The sequence below is a fragment of the Desmodus rotundus genome, chromosome 1, assembly GCF_022682495.2.
Source record: "Desmodus rotundus isolate HL8 chromosome 1, HLdesRot8A.1, whole genome shotgun sequence".
NCBI lineage: Eukaryota > Metazoa > Chordata > Mammalia > Chiroptera > Phyllostomidae > Desmodus > Desmodus rotundus.
The window spans coordinates 30,442,946-30,466,161 of record NC_071387.1 but is presented as its reverse complement, the minus strand read 5'-3'; the positions used below and the strand labels follow the sequence as shown (position 1 = coordinate 30,466,161).

Sequence of the window (23,216 nt, the reverse complement as noted above, 5' to 3'; positions counted from 1 at the left end):
ATTATGGAGACTCAGAAGAATCTCAAGGAGTCAGAGGGTTGGCATGGCCTTCTCACCTTGGGGCAACAACTCCACTTTGGAGAGAAAAGGGCACTAGAGAGACCCATCTGAACCCGTGGGCATCCCTCTGGTCCGATGGCCCCTAAGGGCCTTCATGAAAGGAAAGACCAGATCTTCAGAAGAGGCACACACAGAGCTTCCAGGACCCCCTACTCCACCCAGACCCCTAGCCCCCCACAGGCAGCGGCCTCTCACCTGTTGATGGAACTGACGCTGGGCACCGTGTCATTGTCACACACTCGTTCTGACAGCAGCCGGTCCCTGATCTCCCAGGCAAACATAGTGGGATTTTGGCGTTTGTACTCAGCTATTTTTTCCACCACTTTGGGCGTGGCGACCTTTGGTTTGGATCCTCCAATTACCCCCGGTTTGATGCTCCCCGTCTCATAGTACCTAGGACCAAGGAGAAAGGGGCTTAGCCACGAGGAGCCGGCAAAGTGGACGTTGGCAACAGAAAAACAGGCTGCCCTATCCAGAAAAGGTTCAGACCTGTGCTGTCCAGCCACTAGCCATACATGGCTTCTGAAAATTTGAAATGTGGTTCACTGGCGCATGCTATAAACTTCATACATACTGGATTTTCAAAACTTAGTACAAAACATGTAAAATATCTCATTAATAATTTTTGATACAGGTTTTAGTTGAAATGATTTTTTAATATATTGAGTTAAATAAAATATATATATTTGAAGTTAATTGTACCTGTTTTTCTTTTCCTTTTTTAAATGTGTTGGAAAATTTTTAATTTCATATGTGACATTATATTTCTATTGGACAGTTGGTCAGGATGCTATGCATTCATTTTTTCCTTTACACTTATCTACCATTTTACAGTTTACAGAACACTTCCAAGTCAGTTTTCCCATTTGATCCCTACAACAGTTCCACAGCACTCAAACATTTTACATGAGTGAATAAATAAATGAATGGGTCGCCATCTACAGTATAAAACAGAGATCCACAGAGGTTAAACGTCTTGCTCATGGGCACAAAAAACCCACTGGCCAAACTGGGCCTGTGGTCCAGCCTCCTGAGCTACAATTTCCCCAGAGAGCCGCCTGCCCCTTTAATCTGCCACTTCTCCCACCCCCTAGCAGATTCATCTGTCTTCTGTAAAATTGTCCCCTAAAATGCAACTTATTTATTCATAAGAAGAAGAAAAAAAACCAAGAACCCTGGTGTAAAATTAACGGGAGTGTTGGATTTCAGAATTAACTGGAAATATAGGTCAAAACCCAAGTAATCAAAAAAAAAAAAACCAACCCATCCACAAATCACGCAGCACTTCCAAGGATCTCCCCTGAGCTAAATTGCTGTTTCTAAGGGCATTTCCATGCTATCTGCGCTCCCGCTCCCTCGTTAACACAAATAGGATGTCAGGGCTTTACGGTAAAACCGAGACCAGGGAGAAGAGTGCCACGAAAGATCATTTCAGGGTGACAAAATGACTTGATTCCTTTTCTGAATCTGAGCCTTCCCTGGATGTCTCTCTCAACATTCACAGAGGAATTCTTGACTTCCTCTTGCAAAGGAGATTATCTTACAGTCGAAATGTCTTTTTAACCAGAAAGACATTTTAGAAATGATGGGTAATTTTCAAATCCAACAAGAGTTTATAATTGGTAAAGGGAAGAGGTGATCCTTTCACAGGATGGGTGGGAAAGGTTACCCAGAACAATGACTGCTTACATATGAAGAGATGTTGAAATTCTCAGCCTGGGTAAGTCTGGGCAGGGCCGAGTTAGTGAATATTCCAGAAACAGATGAGATATTTTGGGAGCAGTGATGTAGAATTGGAAATTCTATTTTTCATTGACAAGAGTGAGTCATGTACAAATTTGGACCATAAAGCAAAACTCAGCCTATCCTCCTTCTTTCCAAAACTGCTGGAAAATTGTTATTAGTCATAAGAAAGGTTTTTAGAAACATTTAAGAAAATACTTTTTTTTTGCCAGAAGTCTAGAAAAGTAGCTAAATCAGGTCACACAGGAATCTCTGTGGCCTCTAATTACCCTTCAATCGTACAGTAGAAAGCCATGTGTTACTATCAACACAACAACCTGTTGTTTAGGCACAGTGCTCTAAGGGTTACAGAGCTCTTCCTTGAATGATCTCCATCCTCACAGCCATCCTGAGAGGCCCATAGGGTCTTATAGAAAGGAAAACCAATGATCAGAAGAATAAGTGACGTGTGCAACCCCATCCTGGAAGTTAGGGGCAGCCTCAGCTTTTAAACCTGACTCTGAATCTGGAGTGCCTCCTACTACAGCCAACTGCTGCTTTGGCTGTAAAATTTTAAATCATCATCATCATCATCATCATCATTGCTCCCCAACTGTAGAAGGCTTTACCATTTACCAGGAATTTCAACATGTATTTTTTTTTTCTTTCATTCACTCACTCACTCAAGAGTCACCAAGTGCCTGCTAAAACAGGCACTGTCATGGGGCAAGGGCCACAGACACACAGACCACCTTGCCCTGGGTACTCAGCACATGTTAGTTGATGGAACTGCAATGTTCAGGCAGCAAGTCTGAAAAGGTGGCAGGACGAAGCACCCCTCCCCCGCCAGCACTCGCCCTGCTCGCATGGCTGGGGCGGTGGGCTCTCCGCCCATCCCACCTGAGCTGTGCCAACCATAAGAGGCTGTGCTCTTGACATGAGAAGCTTCTGTCTTCCTTCTGACTGACACACGGGCCAGACACTCAGAAGGCAACCCTAACACTCCAGGAAACCCCAGCTAGCAACTGTGTCAAGTGAGGGTTCAGACTAAATAACCTCCCTTTCTTCTCTGCAAAAGAGTCACGCATCCCTTTGGCTTACACACAGCAGTCAAACAGCAGCCCTCAACACACAGCACAGTTCAGTGCAAAGGGCATTTGTTTGAGAGCAAAGAGGTATACATGCTAGTCAGTGGCTCTGACAAAAACTCGCTGTGTGACCTTGGCCAACTCACTTAGCCTCTCTGGGCCTCAGTTATCCCATTTGTATAATAAGGGGAAGGTGTTGGCCCTGCCTGCCTTGCAGTGCTGTTGTGAAGACAGAAATACAGAACGATTAAGAAAAACTGCAAAATATAAAGAGCACAGGTTGCGGATTAAAATCCTTTGAGTGTTTAATACTATGTAACATAACACCCAATTCCAAACGGCCTGAACCTCCCAGACAGGCTCTAGTGAAAGAAGACAACAGCCGGGCTTTCTGGGTGGATTTAAATGGGCCTCACACGCCACCAGGCTGTACCTCTCAAGCCCCTCTGGAGCCTTGAACTCTGTGAACTGAATGCCCACACTCCTGGCAGACCGCCACCTTCCCGAGATGACGGGGGTCTCTGCCAGCCCCGGGGACTCTGCCTGCCTTGCCATTAGCCTCTGGAAACGATGGCCACCGCACACCATACACTCTCTACAATCTGTCACCCTGTGTGCACCCATCAAATTCTTTAGTGACAAAAAAAAAAATTAGTGGATAGAACAGCCCCAGTTCAGAAATTCCCAGTCACACTGTTTTAGGGCTGAACTTGTTTCTTAAAAGGCAGTTCTAATTAGAGTGACATTTTGTCCACTGTGGTTCTTAGTTATGAAAATAATGAGCTATGAAATTCCAATTTATTGTTGACAACTTAAACGGCCAGGCACCGGAGCGACGCGTAACTTCCGAGTGCCACTCTACCTAGTGACAAATCTATTCTGGGTCGTGGGAGGCTGCCGGCTGGGCCTGGGAGGATCCTTGTCCCCTTCGGTCTCCAGGGGAGATCTGGAGGGCTCCCAGGCACCAGAATATGAGGATAGGCATCTAGACATCCCCTCTGAGAAGGGCTCAGCATCTTGCCCTGAGAAGATTTCAAAGAGCAAGCAAAATGTCGGCTCAGCAAAGATGTCTCGGCAAAAACAAAGGAAGGGCCTTCTTTTTCTCTCTCTCCCGTTCCATACAATGAAGAGGCTTCCCAAGAAGATATCTAAGATCCTTTCGGCTCTCAGAATCTGATGCTGAGACAGTCTAAAATATTTTCCTTCTTTCACTCTCCTATTTTTGTCTTCATTTCTTTCTGTTTCTCTTTTTTAAATCAATCTTTCTCTTTTCTCTTTGTTTTTTTTTCTCTTGCTTTTTTCTCTATCTCCTTTATTTTCTTCTACTCTCACTCTGATTCTCCATCCAATAAAACCACCATCTAACAAGAACACCACACTGATGTCCTGCCTTCTTCCTTGAACTCTGCCTGGGGCTCGTTTGCTGCCGAGTTCCAAACAGGAGTGGAGCCCACTGCTTCCACAGCTTGAGGTGACTCAAGATGGGCAGGGGAATGAGGAATGAACACAGGAATCAAAGTCGCCAAAGGGACCGCCAGGCCTCTGGCCCTGAAACTTCTTCCTTGGCCTCCAGCAAGGCTCCCCAAGGTTAAAAACTGTTGTCCCCTTCCATCTGAGAGAATTTCTTAAATTCCAGCATGTGGAAGAGAAAGAGCAAGCAGGAAGTCGCAATGTCACTGACATACTTCAAACTATTTATTTCCTATTCAGGCATCTGTTCTCAAACCATAACGCAAGCTACAGGACAAAGGTTATTCTCTGACCCGGGGAGAGAAACCCTGAGAGAGCATTGAACAGCTAAAACCCCAGACTGCTCCTGGTTGCCCCGCCAGACCTCTAACAACTTCACAGGGCTGGAAACAAACCTGTGGCTTTGGCTGCAGGGTGTGGTGGGATGCTCATGGTCTGAGGGTCCCTAAGTCCTCTTCTCCACCAGGGTACTGACTGGCGGGCTGGACCTGGGTCAGCCACTTTGCCTCTCTAGGTTTGTTTCCTTATTTCAAAACTGCTTTCCTCCGGCCATTCAATGGGAATGCTAAAGGCTGTACAGCCCTCTGGGAGAATCAGCATTGTTAGCATTTTGCTTGTAGCAAATCGCTGGGTCAAGTGGCAACTTTCAAATGTCAAACTTCCGAGTTAGTGTTTGCTTGGATTTTTTTCCCCTCTAATTTAATATATACTTACAATGCCTGTCACAAGAAAGAGACAAAGCAGAGAAGGAAAATACTGTAGCCCGACAGAAGGTTGATGATAACCCCACACTAAAAATGACAGCCAACTTTATAAAATGGAATGTGCTTTTTGGAAACATTAAAACAAAACATTGAACGCTGGTAATTTTGGTGATTTTTACCTTGTGGATTTCCCACCCAGCCCTGCTCAAGCCCTGGTCTCACCTAAGATGTGCAGGGGAAATTCCCAAGAATCTCTTACTCTTGGGTTCTTTGGAATAATTAACCAAGCTTTCAGAAAACATGTCACCCCTCCTGACTGAGTCCTCGTTCCACGTGTCCCTGGGGTTTCCCAAGCAGAGCTACTTAGAATGGAATAGCCTCGAAAGCGCTTTGCAAACTCTAAAGTGCTGAGCACGCGGGTGAAGCGCCACAATGGTTCTCACCGCGGCGCTGGCACACTGGCGAGCTGCTGGGTCATGTTGTAGGTTGTTATTTGAGAAATCAATGGAAGCCTGGAGCTCCTGCCTTTACCTGCCGAGGATTTTGCTGACACAGCCATGGCTGACCCGAAGCTGCCTGGAGATGTCGCAGGGCCTGACACCTTGATGAGCAAGTTCCACTATCCTTTGGCGGACTACATCCGGGAGTGGCCGTCCATTCACAAAAACCCCCCCAAGCTGATTCACTCCTCCATGTCCTGAAACAGATCAGAAACAGAAAGCAAGGGAAAGGGTAGTTAGAGCCAGTCGCATAGAAGGCGCAGCGCCATACCGAACACCCAGAGCCCCTCACACAGAAATCACTGCAGACTGGATGTCTCGAGCCTGAAGTCCGATCACACAGACTACATAAACACCTTAACTTGCCTTGTAAAAGTAAGCTTAATCTTCAGCCGGTCAATTGGGCTATTGAGGGCGAGCACCTCCATACTATTTTTCCTTTAGTTACTAGCATGTTCCTTGCAATTCTTTTTGTAACAATGGAATATGTGACGACCTCAGTCTATTCTAGGGACACAACTTACTACATACATGATGCTGAGGTCTACGAAAAAGCCTCAGGAGAAAATACATTTTAAAATATGTCAAATGTAAAGAGGTTTTTAAAAATGAAGCTCTTCCTTTTAACAAATATCTTCAAAAGAAACAGGGATGACTCTAATAAACCTAGGTCTCAGGGGGAAAAATGTTTTTTAGATCAGCAATTTGATTAAGGTACTTTTTAAAATTTTTAAATAGTATCTGCATGGTACTGAGACAAAACCCAGCCACTGCCTTGATAAAAAACACTTTCCTTAAGAAGGTGAGACCCATACTGCAATAAAGCTGGAAAAAATAAGCAAAAAAGATGAGGCTGATATGTAGACTTGACCACTGTCCCCTCTCAGAACACACAAAAGGAATGGGTCAGAGGACCGCATTCCACTCTACTGCAGTAGGATTTGCTATAAAGGAGTTTTCCTAAAATTTTTGGAGTGTTTTGCAATTGACAAGCAGCTATAAGTTGGTTCAGGGGAAATAAAGAAGCCAAAGAAGGCTTGTGAGTCCCAGGTTTTACAAAGGCTCTGAGACAAATTTTAAGTAAAAGGAGTCTAGGAAAGAATCTCCTCTGCCCAATAAGCTTCCTTCTCTGACATCCAGGCCCATCTGGAGAGAAACAGAGACACAAGCCACTGAAGAGCCAAACCAGTAAACATAGGGGGTAGCAACATTATTGACTTTGGAGCTATTAATCAGCCACTGACATCACTGAAGGCTGTCAAAAGCCAAAAGCCAAGTTCAAGCATTTACCAATGCTACTGGCAGCTCAGAGGCTGGGAGGGGGTGATAATCTACACTGGGACTTGCCCGGGACTAGACTGTACCATGGAAACCAGGGTATCTCAGAGGTCACACATACATATACACACACACACACATACACTCTCTCTAACACTAAAACATAAAAGAGCCACCTCATCTCAGCTCTCCATCCCCTCCCCAGCTCTCAACTACATCCAGGTTCACACACATCTGAAATGGAGGGGAGAAAGGTACCTATAACATAACTTATGTCCTAAAAACTGCCAAGCCAATTCATGAAGTTTCCCAGGAGAGTCTGAATTGAATATATCCCTTAATTTCCAACATCAGGCTGATTTCAAGGAAAAACACAATTTTATAGACAACGACAGAACTTAATTCTAATTCTAAGCTGAATCTCTCTCTGACTTTCAAAGTAAACATTCATTGTTTTTGATTGTTCTAAAACACTCCAGACATGAGAAAAGGAAAACCATCCCAAACAAGACTTTGTGATTAGAATCTGACTGCATAGTTCACCTGAAACTGAACGGCTGCAGCCACCCCTGGTCAAGGGCCTTAAGAAGGCTTTGTTCTGGAGTTGGGAGCATCTAATAAAAAAAGGTTGTACTGAGCTTTCAAGAAGAGGCTGGATTTAAGAAGAAGGTAAATTCAAAATTGGTACAAGCTCCTCTGGAAGGACAAAAAGGAAGCTAAAAGCACCCAGCACGGTTTTGAGATAACCTGTTAGTCCAGGCATTGTAGCCCATCTGCAAGACCCTGTTCCCTACATCACTGGCAATTTAAACTTTCTGCCCAAAACACAATGTCAACCTTCAGAGGACTCAAATTTCAAAAGCAGTCCTATAGGACATTTGTGAGCTTTGGGGACAATTTGTATCATGGGCATTCTAGGTGACAGCAAGCCATCCTATACTCAAAGCCCACAAAGACCAGGCTACGAGTACTCTTCCAGAGTCTGATGCTCATGTCCACAGCTGACACAAGACCCAGAGTGACCAGTCAGTCCCCTGAAAAGGCCCCCAAACCCACTTGGCCCTCTCTGCCTCAGTCAGAGTCCTATCCAATAAAACATTTCGAGGCTGGTAGGGAGGTGGTTTATAACTGTGATCTCAGAGGGCAATGTCTGCCACTTACCCTGAGATTAAAAAGAAGTAAAACTAGATGCCTGAGAGGGGGGAGGCAACATGGGGAAAGAAAAGAGGGAAAGTGAGGTGTTAGGGGAAGGGTGCAAAGAGTGGGAATAAATGAGACAGACAGCAAGAGAACAGCCAAGACTGGAAGGGAAGCCTCAAGTCAGAAAGGCGAAGGACGGAAAAAGGGAACGGAATAGCCAGCACGGGGGAAGAAAAGAAAGGTGAGTGCAGTGCACAGAGGCAGGTCAGGAGACCAGAAAGGAAAATGGAAGGAGCCCAGTAAGGGGGGAACTGGAGCGCAGGGGACTTCTGTGGAGGGGGACCTTTGTTTTCCGGAACCCCAGCTCCAGCCCTGCAACTCCTCAGAGAACACAAGCCCAGCCTCGACTTCCTGTGGACTCCAGCTGGGTACCCGTTTATCCCCGTGGGGGCAGCTGGGGGGAGACACAGACTCAGCTACACTTTTCAGGGCCAAGTGGAATTTACAGAGAGACTGACACAAAGATAGATGGGAACAAATTAAGGCAAAGACCAGGAAACAGACACACAGATACAAGGGAAACAGCCCTGCCCCCACAGGACTGACAGGAAAGGGTTTGGGGGGTGCCGAGGGAGAAAGGTTGAATTGCAGATGCCCCTGGGGCCTTTGTGGCTCTGGTCTGGGAGGGCCATCCTCCACAGATGCTCCTCGGGCCCTGATAAGAACATGCTGCCCACACGGCTAGGCACAGGGTCTTAGAGAGAGGGTCTCTGCTCAGTCGCAGATTGAACTCCAGGCCTTTCAGGGTCATTGAAATTTTTCCTAGTGGCACCCAAGAGGATGAATGAAGGGACACACAGACTTGCCAACAGGGACACAGGGAAGAGCAGGGATGACATTTCGTTAATGCGCTCTCTAAGTGACGGACAGATGCTGACACACTGACAGCCAGGCCATGGACACAGACACAGTTAAACCAGACACAGCACCCTGCACATGAGTGCGCCCACCCAGACAGTCCCCTCTCCTCCTTCTGGAACCTAAGTCCCTCCGCCTCTTCTTCTGTGAATCCCTGAAGACCCAAGAACCAGCTCCAGGTTTGCCCCTGTGAACTTTTAGCCCTTTTGTCTCCCTGACCCCAATATCACACTCCATAAAATGGGTGTAACCAAAGGTTTAGACAAATCTCAGGTGGGAGACTGGTTTTAAAAGTGCCTTATAAATGGTAGCCATACCTGAGGAAGGGAGACATCTGGGGTGGGAGGGAGGAAGCGTTGTGCTGAAGAAAGTGATGAGCCTGGAATAGGGGGTGGGGGCAGGGGAACTCAGAAGCCCATTTCCTGGTAGGGTCTGCCCCTGCTCGCCCCCCACCAAAAGCTGTCCTATCCCAATGGGGGCAGAGGAGTAGGGGCATGAACCTGACCTGGGCCAAGAAGGGTGATGGGGAGGTGAGACTTTGTTTGAGCCCCTACTACCCAGAGATCTCTAAGGATGTACTGTGCACCCCATTCCCCACCTCCAATCACCAACAAATTGAGGCCCCATAGAGGGCCTACACTGTTCAAGCAAATAGCTCTGGACGTCAGAACCAAGGGCACTTCCAGAGAAGCCAGCTCTGGAAGCTAGGCTGGCTGGGGCCCAGCCCCCACCCTGCACTGCCCAGAGGTTGAAAATGGGAGCAGGGAGCACTTCTCAAGGAGGGGGCAGATGGAGGCCAGGACAAGGAGGGACAGATACACAGTCATTAGCGGTTGGCTAACAGCACCTCTCTAAGTAGCTGCCTTCTCCATCCTCATGCACAGCTGGAAGACCACCGGGTCTCACCCTATCTCCGCACAGGCTTGTGCAAGACCTCTGGGGCGCCCCTTAGCGCAAAAGGAGGCAGTGAGGGTCTGTTGATTCCTCCCCCACCGCGAGAAGAGAAGAGTAGCGGCCAGCCCTCCCCAGTCACTCCTTGGCCGAGCTGAGAGCTTGCCTACCTCTCAGAGTATTGATTGACCCCAACTCGTCCGTTTTCTGTCTCGCTCTGCGTGATCAGAGCCTCCCCCGAGCTTGGCTCAAGTGTGCGCAGGAGCCGGCTGCGGGGGCGCTGGGGTCACCACAGAGTAGAAACCTTTTTGGCACAGGCCCCAAACGATGAGGAATCGTTTGGGCTGGGACCGGAGCACGCGGCTTCTCTGCACAAACGTCCGCACGGCCTGGGTGGACTACCTCCGACTCAGGAAATTGACACAAAGAGAAACTGACCTGCCGGCAGTCAGCCCCGGCCGCCAAGACCAGCATTTCTCTTCCTACTAAGCCACTCGGCCCTCCGGATTAAAAAGGACAAATTCACCCAGGAAAACTCCCCTTCTCTCCAGCCGGGTCTCTGCTGCCTTTGTTAAATAGGGGACCCGCGGCTAGTAAGCAAGATCCTGGGCTGTCTGAGAAGCTGGCTTGGGGACGGCTCCCACCCAGGGAGCACCCCTATGACCTGCGCCCGGTGGGGACTCAAGCTGGGCACCCGGCTGGATGCCTCCAAAGCCTGGCGCCTTGTTCCGGCCCGGCTCCGCAGCGCGCAGAGGGAAAACGCGATTCGTTCCACTTGGTATTTCCTTGAAATCTCCAAATCTAATCCGGCGCTAACTCACCGTGAGAGGAACGCTCATCTCACAGGAGGCTGTGCCAAAGTGTGAACGGGCAGACCCGGGCGGGTCAGGCCGCCGGTCGCTGCCCGCGTCGCTCGCGCCCAAAATGATCCTTCCCGTCTCTTACACATGCGGCGTCTTTCAGAAGGCAGGGGCGCCTGTATGGTGACTAATTGGCTTCTTCTTGATTTTTTTGTTTGTTTGTTTAGGATAGAAGCCATCATAAGGCAAGCGTCCTGCAGAGAAGGACTTGAAGGTGTCTTTAAGGGTCTGTGTATGAACCGGCGGCTTCTAAGCAGCTCAGCTCAGGGACCTCTACTTGGTTGATTTTTCAAATCCCACTCCTCAACTCCAGAACACCTCGGGAGCTCTGGACACGGTGTCTCACTTATCTTTCAACCTCTTCCTTCACACATGGAAGCACAAAGACACTGGTTGGGGCCCCACTTTCCCTCCAAGCCCTTGGCCTGATTAGCCCCACCATTGAAAAAGGCGCTATCGGGATTTGGGTGTGGGGCGCTGAGGCTCAGACTGACCTTTCGCTACAACTTCGTGCCCTCCGACTAGTCCAGTCGGAGCCCTCTCCAGGTCCCAGCTTGGATTCTCCCAGCACACTGAGATGTCGCTGCCAGAGCCCCCGAAAGGCTGCAGGAAAGGCTGCAGCTCGCTGCCTACGTTACGCGTTGGTGGAGGCGGGATTCCCGGTGCCAGGTGCTCCGGGCCCAGGCGCCCAGGCACTTTGCTCCACATCCCTGCCTGGGAGCCCTGCACTTCGCAAACTTGGTTGCACGGCTGCAGAAGTCCTGGGTCCTACCGGCCTTGGTACCTGCCCCGCAGTCCGGCACCCCAACCCCGTCCCGGCCGGAGAGTGAGAGAAGCGAGCTCGCCGCCTACTTACTATGCATGGATGCAAACGGGTCGTGCTTACAGTGTATTTCCATCGGGGCGCTCCAGACTGCAGGCCGGCCCACGCCGCCGCCTCCCGACGCCAAGGGGCTGCCCAGCGCGGCTCAGAAGCCGCGCCGCCAGGCCGGGCACTCTGCGAGCTGGACTCAGAAAACACTGCTGAAGCCTCGGGGCTTCTCTCAGAGCCGCCCTGCCGGAGATCGCAGAGCTCTGCGCCTAGAGGCGGGAAACCGCGCTACTGCAGTCCGGCTGGATGAGGGGCGCCCAACTCCTGGCGGCTTTCTTCCCGGGCTGGCTCAGGCGGCGGCTCCGGACACGACTCGGGGTAGCTGCTGCCAAGGCGCCTGCAGCCTCGGGGGCATAGCGTAGGGGCCCGCCTCCGGGACGGCTGGGCGCCCCTGACCTCGGCGAGGAGTGGCTTTGAGGAGGCCTGCAGGACACCCGGCCCTTGGCTTTTTACTCAGGGGGCGGCGAGGCCCGCAGGCTGCCAGGCTGGTTCCGCGGCCTCGCTGCCTCTGGAGTCTCTCCTTGACTTCTTGGTCTCCGCCGGATTCTTTTTCTCTCTGCTTCTCTGAGTCTGTGGGACTCGGACTTGCTGCCTCAGCCTCTTTCTACCCCGCTCTCCGACGTCTTGGATGAAGTTGCAAAGAACTTCCTCTCTGGCGGTGTGGGGCCCAGGCGGGCTCGCAGACGTTTCCGCCGCGGACGTTGGGGCTGAGACTCCGGAGTCTCCGGGAGCTTGTAGTCTTCATACCCTGGGACCTGCTGCCTTCAAAGTTCCCGCGGCTCCTGCTGCTCCCCCATCGCTGGGACCAGGAAAAGGGACAACAGCGATAGTGTCCTCCTCGCCTGAGTATCTGCCTCACGCCCACCAACTCTTCGAGCCCCTCCGCCCTCTCTCGGAGGTCTGGTTCTACCGTCTTCCAGTTGCCTCTTCCGGGACGGCCGCCGTGCTTGCCCCAGGCGTGGAGGGAGGGACAGAGAAGACAGAAAAAGGTCCCCTCCACCAAGGCCGCCGGGACTACTGGTGCTGAAATGGAGCCGCCGTTGGCTTTGCCGGCACTGCCGCCGCGGGCGCTAGCCCTCCGCCTGCTCGGCGCGCACAGTGCGCCACCGCGCCACCCCGGAGCCGCTTTCAGGACCCGCTGCGTGTGGACAGCGCCGCCCGGGGCTCAGCCTCCCTCCGGGCGGGGGCGGGGGCGGGGCGGGCGCTAACATGCCAATCACGCTTCATCGAGCCAATCAGAGCGGTGGCAGTCGGCCATAGCCAGAGACACCGCTCCATTGGCTGAGCAACCAGCGGGCTCCGCCTAATTAGTGGATACCTGGGCAATGGGAGAAAATGGGAGGCGGGGCCGAGGCGGCGGCGCCACGTTCATTGACAAACCCGCGGCGCGAAGGCCTAGTGAAGCAAGGATCGAGGGAGGGGGGAGGGGATCCACCTAGTGCCTGGAGAGTCCCGCTGCACATCCCGAGGGAGCCTGGCCTATCCGCTGCGGTGATGGGACCCTGGGACGCCCTGAAGGATTGGGGACAGCCAATGCGGGGATGGGGCGTGAAGGTGGGGGAAACAGTCTCCAGAAAACACACACACAACGAATGTTGGAGAAAGACAAGGAGAGCAATAGAGAAAGGGCTTTCAGTCTAAGCACCATCACACTCACGATGGACTCGTAGTGTGCGCACATCTGCCCCGTTCTCAGTTTCTTCATCTGTAGAATGGGCAGAGTTGGCTTATTTAGTCTTGAATGAAGTCTCCTTCTAGTGGAAACATTTCACAATTGTATCAAACTCCTGTTAAGCCATGGCCTCCTCATCCACCCCTCTCCCTCTTTTTACCCCATGGTCCCCAATTCTGAGATAACCGAGAGGCAGAGACATTGAGACGCAAGAAATCTTACATTATTTTAAAGTTGGTAACCAGGGTGTTCCTGGGGAAAGGAGGTTATCTGAGGCTTTGGATCGTATTTATTGGCCAAGCACTGAGCCCTGAACACCTCTTTCCAGCCTCAGGCCAGGAGCCGCCAGACGATTTGGAGGCTAGTGATTCTCGGAGCTGGAGGCTTCTCTCCACAGGGGCAATTCCTCACCCGGTGCAAGGCCTCTTGGGAACTGAATGAACCCAGTCCTGACTGGTGCTAATGAAGGAGGGGGGGTGGGCTGGCACATTCTATCTGCAAGGGCCTGCCAAACCATGCCAGGAGTGCTACCATGCTGCAGCTATCAGCTGCTGAGAAAACCTAACCTTGCCTCTCCTAGGGAAGTTCTTGTTTCTTTTAAGACAAAATGGGTGGAATTCATAACAAAATCCTCTAGGTCCAGAAGGGCAGGTCTTTGACCAGCGAGTCTGTTTCTCAGGAGGGTGTGAGAACCTGGGACCACAATCAAAAGAACTGGTCTCTGAAAAGAAAGCATGTGACAGCCAGTCCATACCCAGGAGGCAATAGTTCTGTGAGCACTTATGTCTCCCAGGGCCCTGGCAGAGACAATGAAGACTCTCCTGTCCCAGCAGCTCATGAGAGTGGTCCCAAGTCCCACCATTTCCAATTCACAAGCGATGATCTTCTAATATTACACATAAATCCACCAGAACAAGGGCTCTGAGATGCCCACTCTAAACCCGGGCTAGTTGGGAGGACAGAGCACATGCTGACCTGGGAAGGCTCCCAGGTCATTCTCCACTTCAGTCTTCCCTCTCTCTACCTGCGCCCCATTTCTTTCACACCCTACACTGGGTCTGTCCTCTTGCCCACCTTCTTTCTGTTCCTGGCCCAGACCCAGCTGCCCCCCAAATGGGGAGTTAAGTTTCCAGCGCTGACCCGTCCCCATCCCCTCCAGGGCACAGCTGTGGAAAACAGCGTCAGGCGGGCCTCTGGGGCCCCTGAGGTGGGGTAGCGGCGTGATCTCTTCTTTGTCTGGAGCCATGCCTGTCCGTGTCTTCCACCCTCCCCCACCCTCACCCCCACCCCGCCTTGTAGCAGATAGGTCGAAACAGAGAAGAGAGACCAGGATGAGTTAGGGTTCCCGCTTTCGCTCCATCGGTGGTGCAGGGTGGATAGGTGACTAGATTTACACCGGGAGGCTCTGCATTCCCACCTGAGATGGGGAGGGAGGGGATGGGGGGTTGGGGTTGCCTTGAGGGACGCAGCAAGTGACAGCTCCACCTCCAGCCTCGCTCATTGAGTTCTGGCTTGGCATCTCAGACTGTAAAGTCTTTGAGCTGCAAGAGCCCCGAGGTTATACTTTCCCCATTTTACAGATTCGCCAAGTGAGGCTGATGCGGGATGCGACTTGTCCAAGGTCACATAGCAGGTCCAGGCTAGAGGAAAGGCCGTGGGCCAGGAACCTCTTTCTCAGAAGGGTCTCTCCAGAGCCACTCTGGGAATGGCGGGGCGCCTGGGGGTGCGGGTCGGGGTACGATACCAAATAAAAAGAACCCAGCTAGGATATGCCCTCACAAACGGGTTTCCATCCCATACCTGGGAGGCTGGGCAGAGTCCCCCGATCGCTGCTGGAGTAGGATGGAACTGCAGGTGCTAATGGAGCAGAAATAGCTCAGATTCCCATTTCATACAGGTGTTCTGCTTCAGGGCTGTGTCTTAGGCGACAGTATCCCCCTTCGGCATCGGGAGCTGCACGGGTCAGAGGGAGGCTCCCTCTGGCTCCCGGTTAATTCACCGCCTCCGGACTGGGCCTGCGTCCGGGAACTTCTAAGGCCAGACCTGATGTCCTGGCCACCTGGCCCAACCCTACAGGCCAATGAACGGCGGCCCAGGGAGGTTAGGAAACCATTCTCAGTAACACAGCGATTCCATGCCCAAGCCAGGCTTCGGCGCCTGTGTCCGGCCTCGGGAAGCTCACAAGCCCTCGAGTCTGGGTCCAGGAGAGAACGAAGTAGGCAGCTGGTCTCGACGCCGCCCTGCTGAAAGCGGTCGGGCCTCGCTCTGCACAGCAGCCGCGTGGTTTCGTTCACTCGGCAGGAGGGCTTTGGGCCCAGCCCTGTGCTAAGCGCTGGAGGCAGGAAGCCCGGGAACGAAACACAATTTATGTAAGTCGCATTGACTTTGAAAGGTTTGCTGTTGAAAGAAAGCCCATTGAGGATAAGGTTTGAGGCGCCAACACACCTTCAGAGAAACGTCCACATCGGTCCTCAGCTAGAAAACCTGGCTTCACTCGCACACACTGCCTCCCGCCTCCCCTCTCTCCCCCACCGCCAGCCCCTCCAGCGCCCAGCGGCGTCGGGGGTTTGGGGCGGCTATAGCGTTCGGTGGACCTGAGATTGACTCACGCAGCCCAAGTCCAGCCCATTTCCCTCTCGCTGCTGGCAAAGCGACGCCCACAGGGCTCAGACCGGTTGCTCAGTTCGGTAAAGTCAGAGATGACATGGCCACCGCTGTCCTAACTTGGTGGGTCCTCTCTAATCCTCATTTTAAAAACATCAAAGAGTGAAAGCAACTGACCCGAAGTTACACAGCTAGCGGGGTCAGAGCTGACTCCTGCTCCTGGGTCATGAGTCCCGTCTGCCTGGCTCAGGTCTGTCTGCAGAAATTGTTGAAGTGGATGACAAAAGGGAGATTTAAGCACATTTTTCAAGGGCAATGCCAATTGCTGTTGTCAGGGTTTATTTCCATTATTAGAGCACCCCAAAGGGCAAGGGCTCTGGGGCTACCTTCCTCTCTCTAAAGACTTGAGGCAGGGAGCCCCTTCTCCTAGCACCTAGCACTCAGCTTCCCCATATGTCTAATAGCGGAAAAAACCCCTGAGATGAGGCCTCCCAAGGTTCGGAAAGATGAAGATCCGTGGGTAGAGAATATTGGCATCATTCCACCAGGCTCCTTCTAGAGCTGAGGGTCTGGATGCCATTGCCTGTCAGACAGTGTTCAGCCTATCTTGGTCTCCCTGGCCTTGGGGAGCCTTAACTCACACAGCAGCTTGTGTGCCCAATCGTAGTTTTTCTCCAAGGGGACCTATGAGCAAGGGATTCTATCTCCTCTCCCAGCAGGAATGAGAACTGTAAGGGCAGAAAAGTCCCGCACAAATCCCTGCCCCTCTCTGGACCTCATTTTTTCCTTTTTGGTACCACAAGGGAAAAATTAGACAAAAAAAAAAATCCTAGCGCCTCCCTACTCAAGGCCGACCTCACCCGATCTTGAGCTTAGAGTTATAAAGGCATAGACTCCTTCCCAATTGTACAGATGGGGAAACTGAGGGCAAGAGACAGAATGAAATACAGTTCTGAAGAAAGCAAAGGGAGGTCAAGAGGCCCATAAAAACCCTCAAAGTTAGGAGAGGGAAGAAGCCCACGCAGAAACCCCCAAACAAGAGGATAGCCTGGCTGCCCCCGGCTATCCTCTTCCCCAGCTGCGGCCCAGGCTGGGGCCCCGGCTGGGGCAGACAGGCAAAAATGCAGTGTCACCTGAGATGTTCGCATTTACCTACGCAAGCGGCCCTTACCCCAACCCGGCTTGAAGAGGGGGCGTGGCTCTTCAGATTTTAAAACTCTTGCCTGCCGTAGGCCACCCCCCAACCCCACCCAGGTCCATCTCGCTGAAGAATGAAATGCTTTATTGATTAAACGATTATTCAGGCGATTGAACTAATCAAAGAGCCCATCGACCTCCATGAATTAGATTCTTTGTAGACAGCTTGTCGGGAAAGGCAGCCGGGGCCAGCCACGCAGACCCTCCGCCTGAACCCTTACCGGCCTCTAACCCATTCCCAACACAAACACAACCCCTAGTCCCCGCACGAGCCCCCCTGGGAGTCCTACAGACTAAGGGTCGCACTTGGGAAGTGAGGAGGGGGAGTAAGGATGGAGGCAGAGGGTGTTTCTAGGTTCCCCTTCCTGCACTCTCAACCTGCGGAACCCTCTTCAATTCTGCCTCTGATTTCTGCCCTAACTTCTCTTCAGTCACGATTTTGGAAACATATCTAAGCCCCGGGAATTGTCCTTGGTTTAGAATATAAGTTCACCCCTCTCCTGCTCTCTGACCTGTCTATATCTAGGGCTAGGGTACAGAAGGGGGGCTCACAGATCCACAGGCTTGGGGAAAGGGGAGTTCTTGCCAGGGCCAGGAGTGCGTTTGGTGTGGGTTAGCACACTTGGCCTAATGAGTAAAAGAGGCTCCTGTGCCTAGCTTTTGCCTCAGAGCAAACAGAGGATTCCTGCTGCCTGCCATCTCCTCTCAAATATAAACACACCCTGCTACTCGCTGCCTGGGCCTGTGGGAGGCACACCTGGTCCTCTGTCAGAAAGGCCTGTGTGCATACAGGCACCAGAACTCGATGCCCAGCGAGGCACACATGTCCACCCCACTTGTACTTTCTTCCATTGCAGGGGCACCCACAAGATAAAACCTGAGCACCATACACACAACCAGACACACCAGTGTCAGAGGCTTGTCTAGGTGAAAGGGAAGGCAGGCTAGGAGTCCCTAGGAATGTCTCAACTAGCTTAAGGGCTACCTGCTCTCACCTGCCAAGGCTGTGCCTGCCACTGGAGACCCTTTCATATAAATGGTAGGCTCAACAGTGCCCACGGAGAGAGGCAGTGCACACAACACACGGAGGGTCTGCACCCTGAGTTCAAACCTCCACTCCTGGATCCCCCAGCAGAACAGGACCTGAGCCTGACTGTTCACAGGCCCAGCACAGCAGACTCCCACAGGCCCTAGACCCATCCTTGTGCCTAGAAGCCGGCACTCTCATGTATACTGGCATGTACACAGCGAAGAGCTGTTGACAGGTACACATTTTTCTCACTTCCAAAGTTACTTGGGATATGACAAACACAGGCCCTTAAAGGAGTAGATACACACTCATACACTTATCCAAATTGTGTGTGTGACACACATTTTGTATACAAAAGAACAGTACTCAGGAACACCAACTCATAAGTACACACTAGCACATTCATGGATATAAAGACACACAGCCACTTAAAGCCTTGGACACACACTCAGACACTTGAAAATACGGGACACACAAACTTGTTATCACACATGCACAGGCTGAACCCGTGCGTAAACTCGCAGACCCAAACAAACTTTCAGACCTCCGGCTAGACACCTACATAAACATTCAGAAATAGAGGGGGAAAAAAGGCAAACTCTCAGCCACTGGGACTGATGCAGAAGTCTGGGAATAGATTGGCGAAAAACACACAAACGCGCCACAAACAGACAGGCAGTCAATCCCAGCGAAAATGAGGTTCATTCCCTCCCCCGGGGCCGACGCGCTGGAGGACCAGCACCCGGTTGGGTCCCGGCTGGGTCCCGGGCTTAGCGCGCCTAGAGCCGGTATCGCGATCCTACCTGTCCTGCCGGTCCGAGGAGTTGGGTAATTTTTCTCTAAATCCATTTTGATTTTTCAGAACTTGATGGAATAAATGAACAGGGGGGAAAAAAGTTTCCACTTTTTTTGTGCTTTTTTTTTTTTTTTCTGGCGTCAGGGGCCGCTCACAGGTCGAAATAATTCAAGCCTTCCGCTCCCCCGCCGAGCTGGGGTAGCTGATCACTGAGCTGAAACTAAACGTTTTAGGTGGAAAAAAAGCGTCCGAAGGCACCGTGAAATGATTAAGGAACTAAAGAGCTTCTCGCCATGTGAGATCATGTCCTGTTCTCGCCAACATCACAAGATGTCCCCTGACACGCCGCGCCCCCAGCGTGCGGCCCCGCACTGCCGGCGCAGAGCTGGGCGAGGGTGTCCGCGCTGTGCAGCGGGGCCTGCTCCGCTGGCCAGACGGGGCGGGCCGGGCCGGGCCGGGCCTGGCCGGGCGTAGCAGTGCTGGAGGCCGGGAGCGTAGCAGTGTCGCCGGCGCGGCGCCCTGGACTTTTATAGGGGGTTGGGGGGGAGGGAAGGAAGGCTTCAGGCGGCCGGGAGCTAGCCCGCGCACTTACGGGAAGGGGCCGACCCAAGGCGAGCCTGGAGCCCTGGCCTCGCGGCAGCACCTTCAGCAAACCCCCGCGTCTTGGTGTCGCGGCCCTCTTCTCGGTGCGCCCGGCCTGGGACCCCTCTAGATGCAAACCCCGCCGCGCAGGGGGGTGCAGGACGGATTTTTGTTTTTAAAGAAATTAACCAATCTGCCCAGCAGGTGCTTCTGAAGGGGGTGCAAAGGCAAGATGTTGCCAGACATCCCGTTTCCTCAGATTCACCCCTAGGGCGGCGCCCGTCCCCAGGGCTCCCGGCTACCCCACCCCCACCCCTGTCTGCAGCTCTGATACTGTGGCTGGGTCCCTAACTCTTGGACAGTGCGGGAACCGAGAAGACTTCGGGTCCCACTCAGCCCCCTGGTCGCAGCTCTCCTTACGCCATGTCTCGCTGTGGCCCAGAGCACGGCGGTTTAGCTGCGAATTGCTGGAGATAAAATCCGGGCCTCCGCTTTGGAGCACCCGGGCTGAGCAGAACCATGTCAGAAGGTCCTGGAGACTGGCGGGAGTCCCGGACACCTTACCCCGGCCCATAAATGGAATCCCTTTGCCCTCAACTCCTGAGACGTTGAGGCGTCCCCGAGCCCCTGGACTTGATTCCTGAGGGGAGATCAGCCCGAGAGAGACAGGGCAGAGGAGTGGCCTGTCCGACGCGCTCTCTTCGGCCCAGTCTCAAGACCTCCCTCCCCTCACCCCTCCCCAGTCCCGCGTCCAGCTGCTGGGCTTGGCCACTGGAGGCCGGTGGGGCCCCGCTGTGGGGTGGTCGAAGGGGCAGGGTTCACCGGGGCGGGGGAGAGCTCCACAGGAGGACTCTTGGCCCGCTGGACAATGGCAGTTTCGGAAAGTGACTGGTCCTCGGCGAGGGTGTTGTTTGTTTTTTGGAGGGGGTGGTCACGAGGCTGGGCCTCAACCTAAGGGGAAGAGCCCAGAGCTGGAGAAAAGGGGTGGGGGGCGCGGTGGCGCCGGACACCGCGTATCCACTGAGCGGATTCTGCTACAATCGGAAACCTGGCTGTGGATGCCCGGGCGGCCCCCCCACCAAGTAGTCTGCGTAGTCCCCCTGCGCCGCCTCCTTCCAGCAAACTGCGGGTCGGGGTCCCTGCCTGCTGATTTGATTTTGGGCCAATTCGGAGCGCTCGGCTCTCCCCCTCCGCAGCCAGGCCCCAGCCCCTGCTTCCCGCCCGCCGGCTCAGCCCGCGCGGGGAGGCTGCGCCAAAGGCAGCCCAGTCCGCACCTTGAGATCAAAAGCTCTCCCGGAATTGACATTTCACCCCGGACGAGGGGCGGGAGTCGTTCGGGTTTTGTTTTGTTTTTCTATTTAGAGGGTTTGTTTGGTTTTGTTTGCTGCGGGTTTTGTTTTGTTTTGTTTTGTTTCATTATCTAAGAGAGGGTCTTTTGTTTCGGTGTTTTGCGTGTTGTTTTTTCGGGGATTTCATTTTCGTGGGTTTTGCTCCGTGAGACTTGACCTTTTGTGTGGGTTTTGTTTCCCGTCTTGTGTTTTGACTTTGTGCGTGTTTTATACTTTGTCCTTGCAGGCTGTCTTTTTGTGTGTCGTTTGAGAGTCTGCTCCTTCTGCGTGGAGCTTCGATGTGTTGCGATTTTACGCTAATCGGTGTCGTTTGTGTGTTTTGTGTTAGGTGAATTTTGTGTTTGTATATATTTTGTTTTCTTCGATATTGATTTTGTTTTTATGAACTGCGCATCTGGATGGGGATTTTGGTTTATGTTTTGGTGTATTGGCTTAAGCTTTTGTGTTTGCGAAATGCATGTGTTTTGACTTTGGGCGGCTTTTGAATTAGGGAGGGGACACCGGCCACTACTTCGTTCCTGTCCGCACCCAGGAAGGGCAAAGAATTAGGCCAAGCATCACGAAGGGTAGGCTCGCCGGTTCCGAAATACTTGACCCCGCACCGCCGTGTCCTGCTCTGCACATTCCAGACAAAGGCAAAACAATTGTGCGTTCCCGATGGGGCACCTGCCCCTAGTTATAACGCTGCGCGGGTGCTGTGGCTCCAGTGCCCGAGTCAGAATTCACAGAGCCCGCCCCGCCCCTCGCGGGGTCCTCAGGCCCAGCCGCCATCCTGTTGCACGCCCTGCCTGCTGTGGGTGCAGCTCCTCTCGCGCCTGGCCAGTGTGCTTCCGACCTCCCCGACTTCCGCAGCGTTAGACCGCCGACCGGCTCCCCGCCGCGGAGCAGGTGGCAAGCCTCTTCGGAGGACACGGAACTGATGCTGCGGCCCTAGAGATACTGGGCAAGGGGTTAGGGGCGAGTGTAGTCTAGGAGGAGATCGGCGTCGAGACCCCCGAAAAATCCCCCATCTCACTGGGCTGCAGCCCTAGAATCCTAGAAACCCAACTCCTCTCAGCTTTCGGTTTGTAGAGCCTGCTCTGGTTTGCAACCATAGACAGATAAATCCATACTCGAACATACGCAGACACAGTTAGAGAAGGAGAAAGAGCGAGCCAGCGCCTTGGTGGCAGCGGCCTGCAGGGCGGATCCAGCGCTGGCACCACCTCCAGGGGAAGCCAAACTGTAGTGTCCGGAAATGTTCCGAGGCCAGAAAAAGCATTCTTTCTGTCCACATGGCTGGAACTTCAACATTGGTACACGTGAATCTGTTTAATGCTGCACCAGGGAGAAAAGGAGAGGCAAATTTAGAGGCGGAAAGACGTGCTGGCTAAACCGGCAAGGAGATGAGGGGAGAATCCACAGAGGAAAAAAATATGGAGAGGGAGAGACGACTGCGTGGGGAAAGGCAGACTGGAGGACCAGGGAAGGGGCTGGTGGGGAAGATCCTCTGGCCCCCGCGCGCTCTGGCGTTTTCTAGAGGAAGAAAGCAGGAACCGAGGACAGAGGGACAGGAAAAAAAAGAGTCGCAGAAAGGGTTGGCTTAGGCATGATGCGAGCTTCCCTTCAGCTAGGACACTGCAGTCTAGGGAGGGGGAGGCCGATGTCGCGAAGCGAGAAGCCTAGGTCAGGCTATTCTCGGCCAGGAGACACCTGAGGATGCCAGGGCTTATGGAGCCGCGACCAGGACCCAGTTCCGGCCGGGTGCCCCTACGCCTCCATCCCTAAACGCCCAGCCAGGAACCCAGCAAAGGCTGGGCCACCGTGGTACGCCGCTGGGCCTCCCTCGGTTTGAGCTGTAGGAGAAGCCGCGGTGGACGACCCTGGCCTTCGGGCTCTGGGCTGAGACTGGGTGCGAGCCGATGTCCAGGCAGTCGGCAAGGAGGAAGCCCCGCCCTAACGCTGGGAACCCACTTCTGGGAGCTGCTGAGGCCGCAGCTGGACTCTCAGGATTCGGGGTCCGCGCAGTGAGTGCGCACGTGGCACCGAACCTTGGGCAGGCGGCACCCCTAAAGCCCAGCCCCACCCCACTTCGTTTGCAGTGGCTGGAGAGTATCAAGATTGAGGGTGGAGGCCACTTCGCGACGAGTGCGTCCCTCTCAGCACAAGCTTGGGGCTTGCTTAGGGGTACGCCCGGGTGAGTGGGAGCACCTCTCCACTCACCTCTCCCCACGCGTAGAGCGCAGAAAGTGCACAACACAGGCCAGTTGCCGCCGCAGGTTTTAAAGTGGCACCTGCGGCGGAAAGGGGTTGAGGAATGGTTTGGGTCAAAGCACCCATTTCTGCAGCCAGTGGGATCCTCTGCGCGTGTAGGACTTCGAGCGCTGGCTGCTGGCTCGCTGGAGCACCATGTGTTAGCGGCTCGCCACCCAGAAATACTAGGGTACCGATGGAAAATACGATGGGGTTGTGTTCCGGGAATCTGTGCTCCTGCTTGGGTTATTG

At 53.0% G+C, this 23,216-nt stretch overlaps 1 protein-coding gene across 4 annotated transcripts in view; it reads right to left on the bottom strand.

Moving 5' to 3' along the window:
* The window catches only part of PAX5 (paired box 5), a 170,738-nt gene extending 151,662 nt beyond the window's left edge, over positions 1-19,076 (bottom strand). Inside the window, exons 1-3 of one of the 4 annotated variants that reach the window (XM_045195266.3) lie at positions 18,809-19,076; positions 5,576-5,741; positions 256-453 (exon numbers count right to left, since the gene is read on the bottom strand). In XM_045195266.3, the coding sequence (XP_045051201.2) occupies positions 256-453; positions 5,576-5,741; positions 18,809-18,854 (410 nt within the window). In that variant the 5' untranslated portion in view covers positions 18,855-19,076. Of the gene's footprint in view, positions 1-255; positions 454-5,575; positions 5,742-11,125; positions 11,426-11,487; positions 12,621-18,808 lie in introns of those variants that run through there. The other 3 variants (XM_045195267.3, XM_045195268.3, XM_045195265.2) reach the window with 3 other exon arrangements.
* Between the last annotated feature and the right edge of the window lie 4,140 nt (positions 19,077-23,216).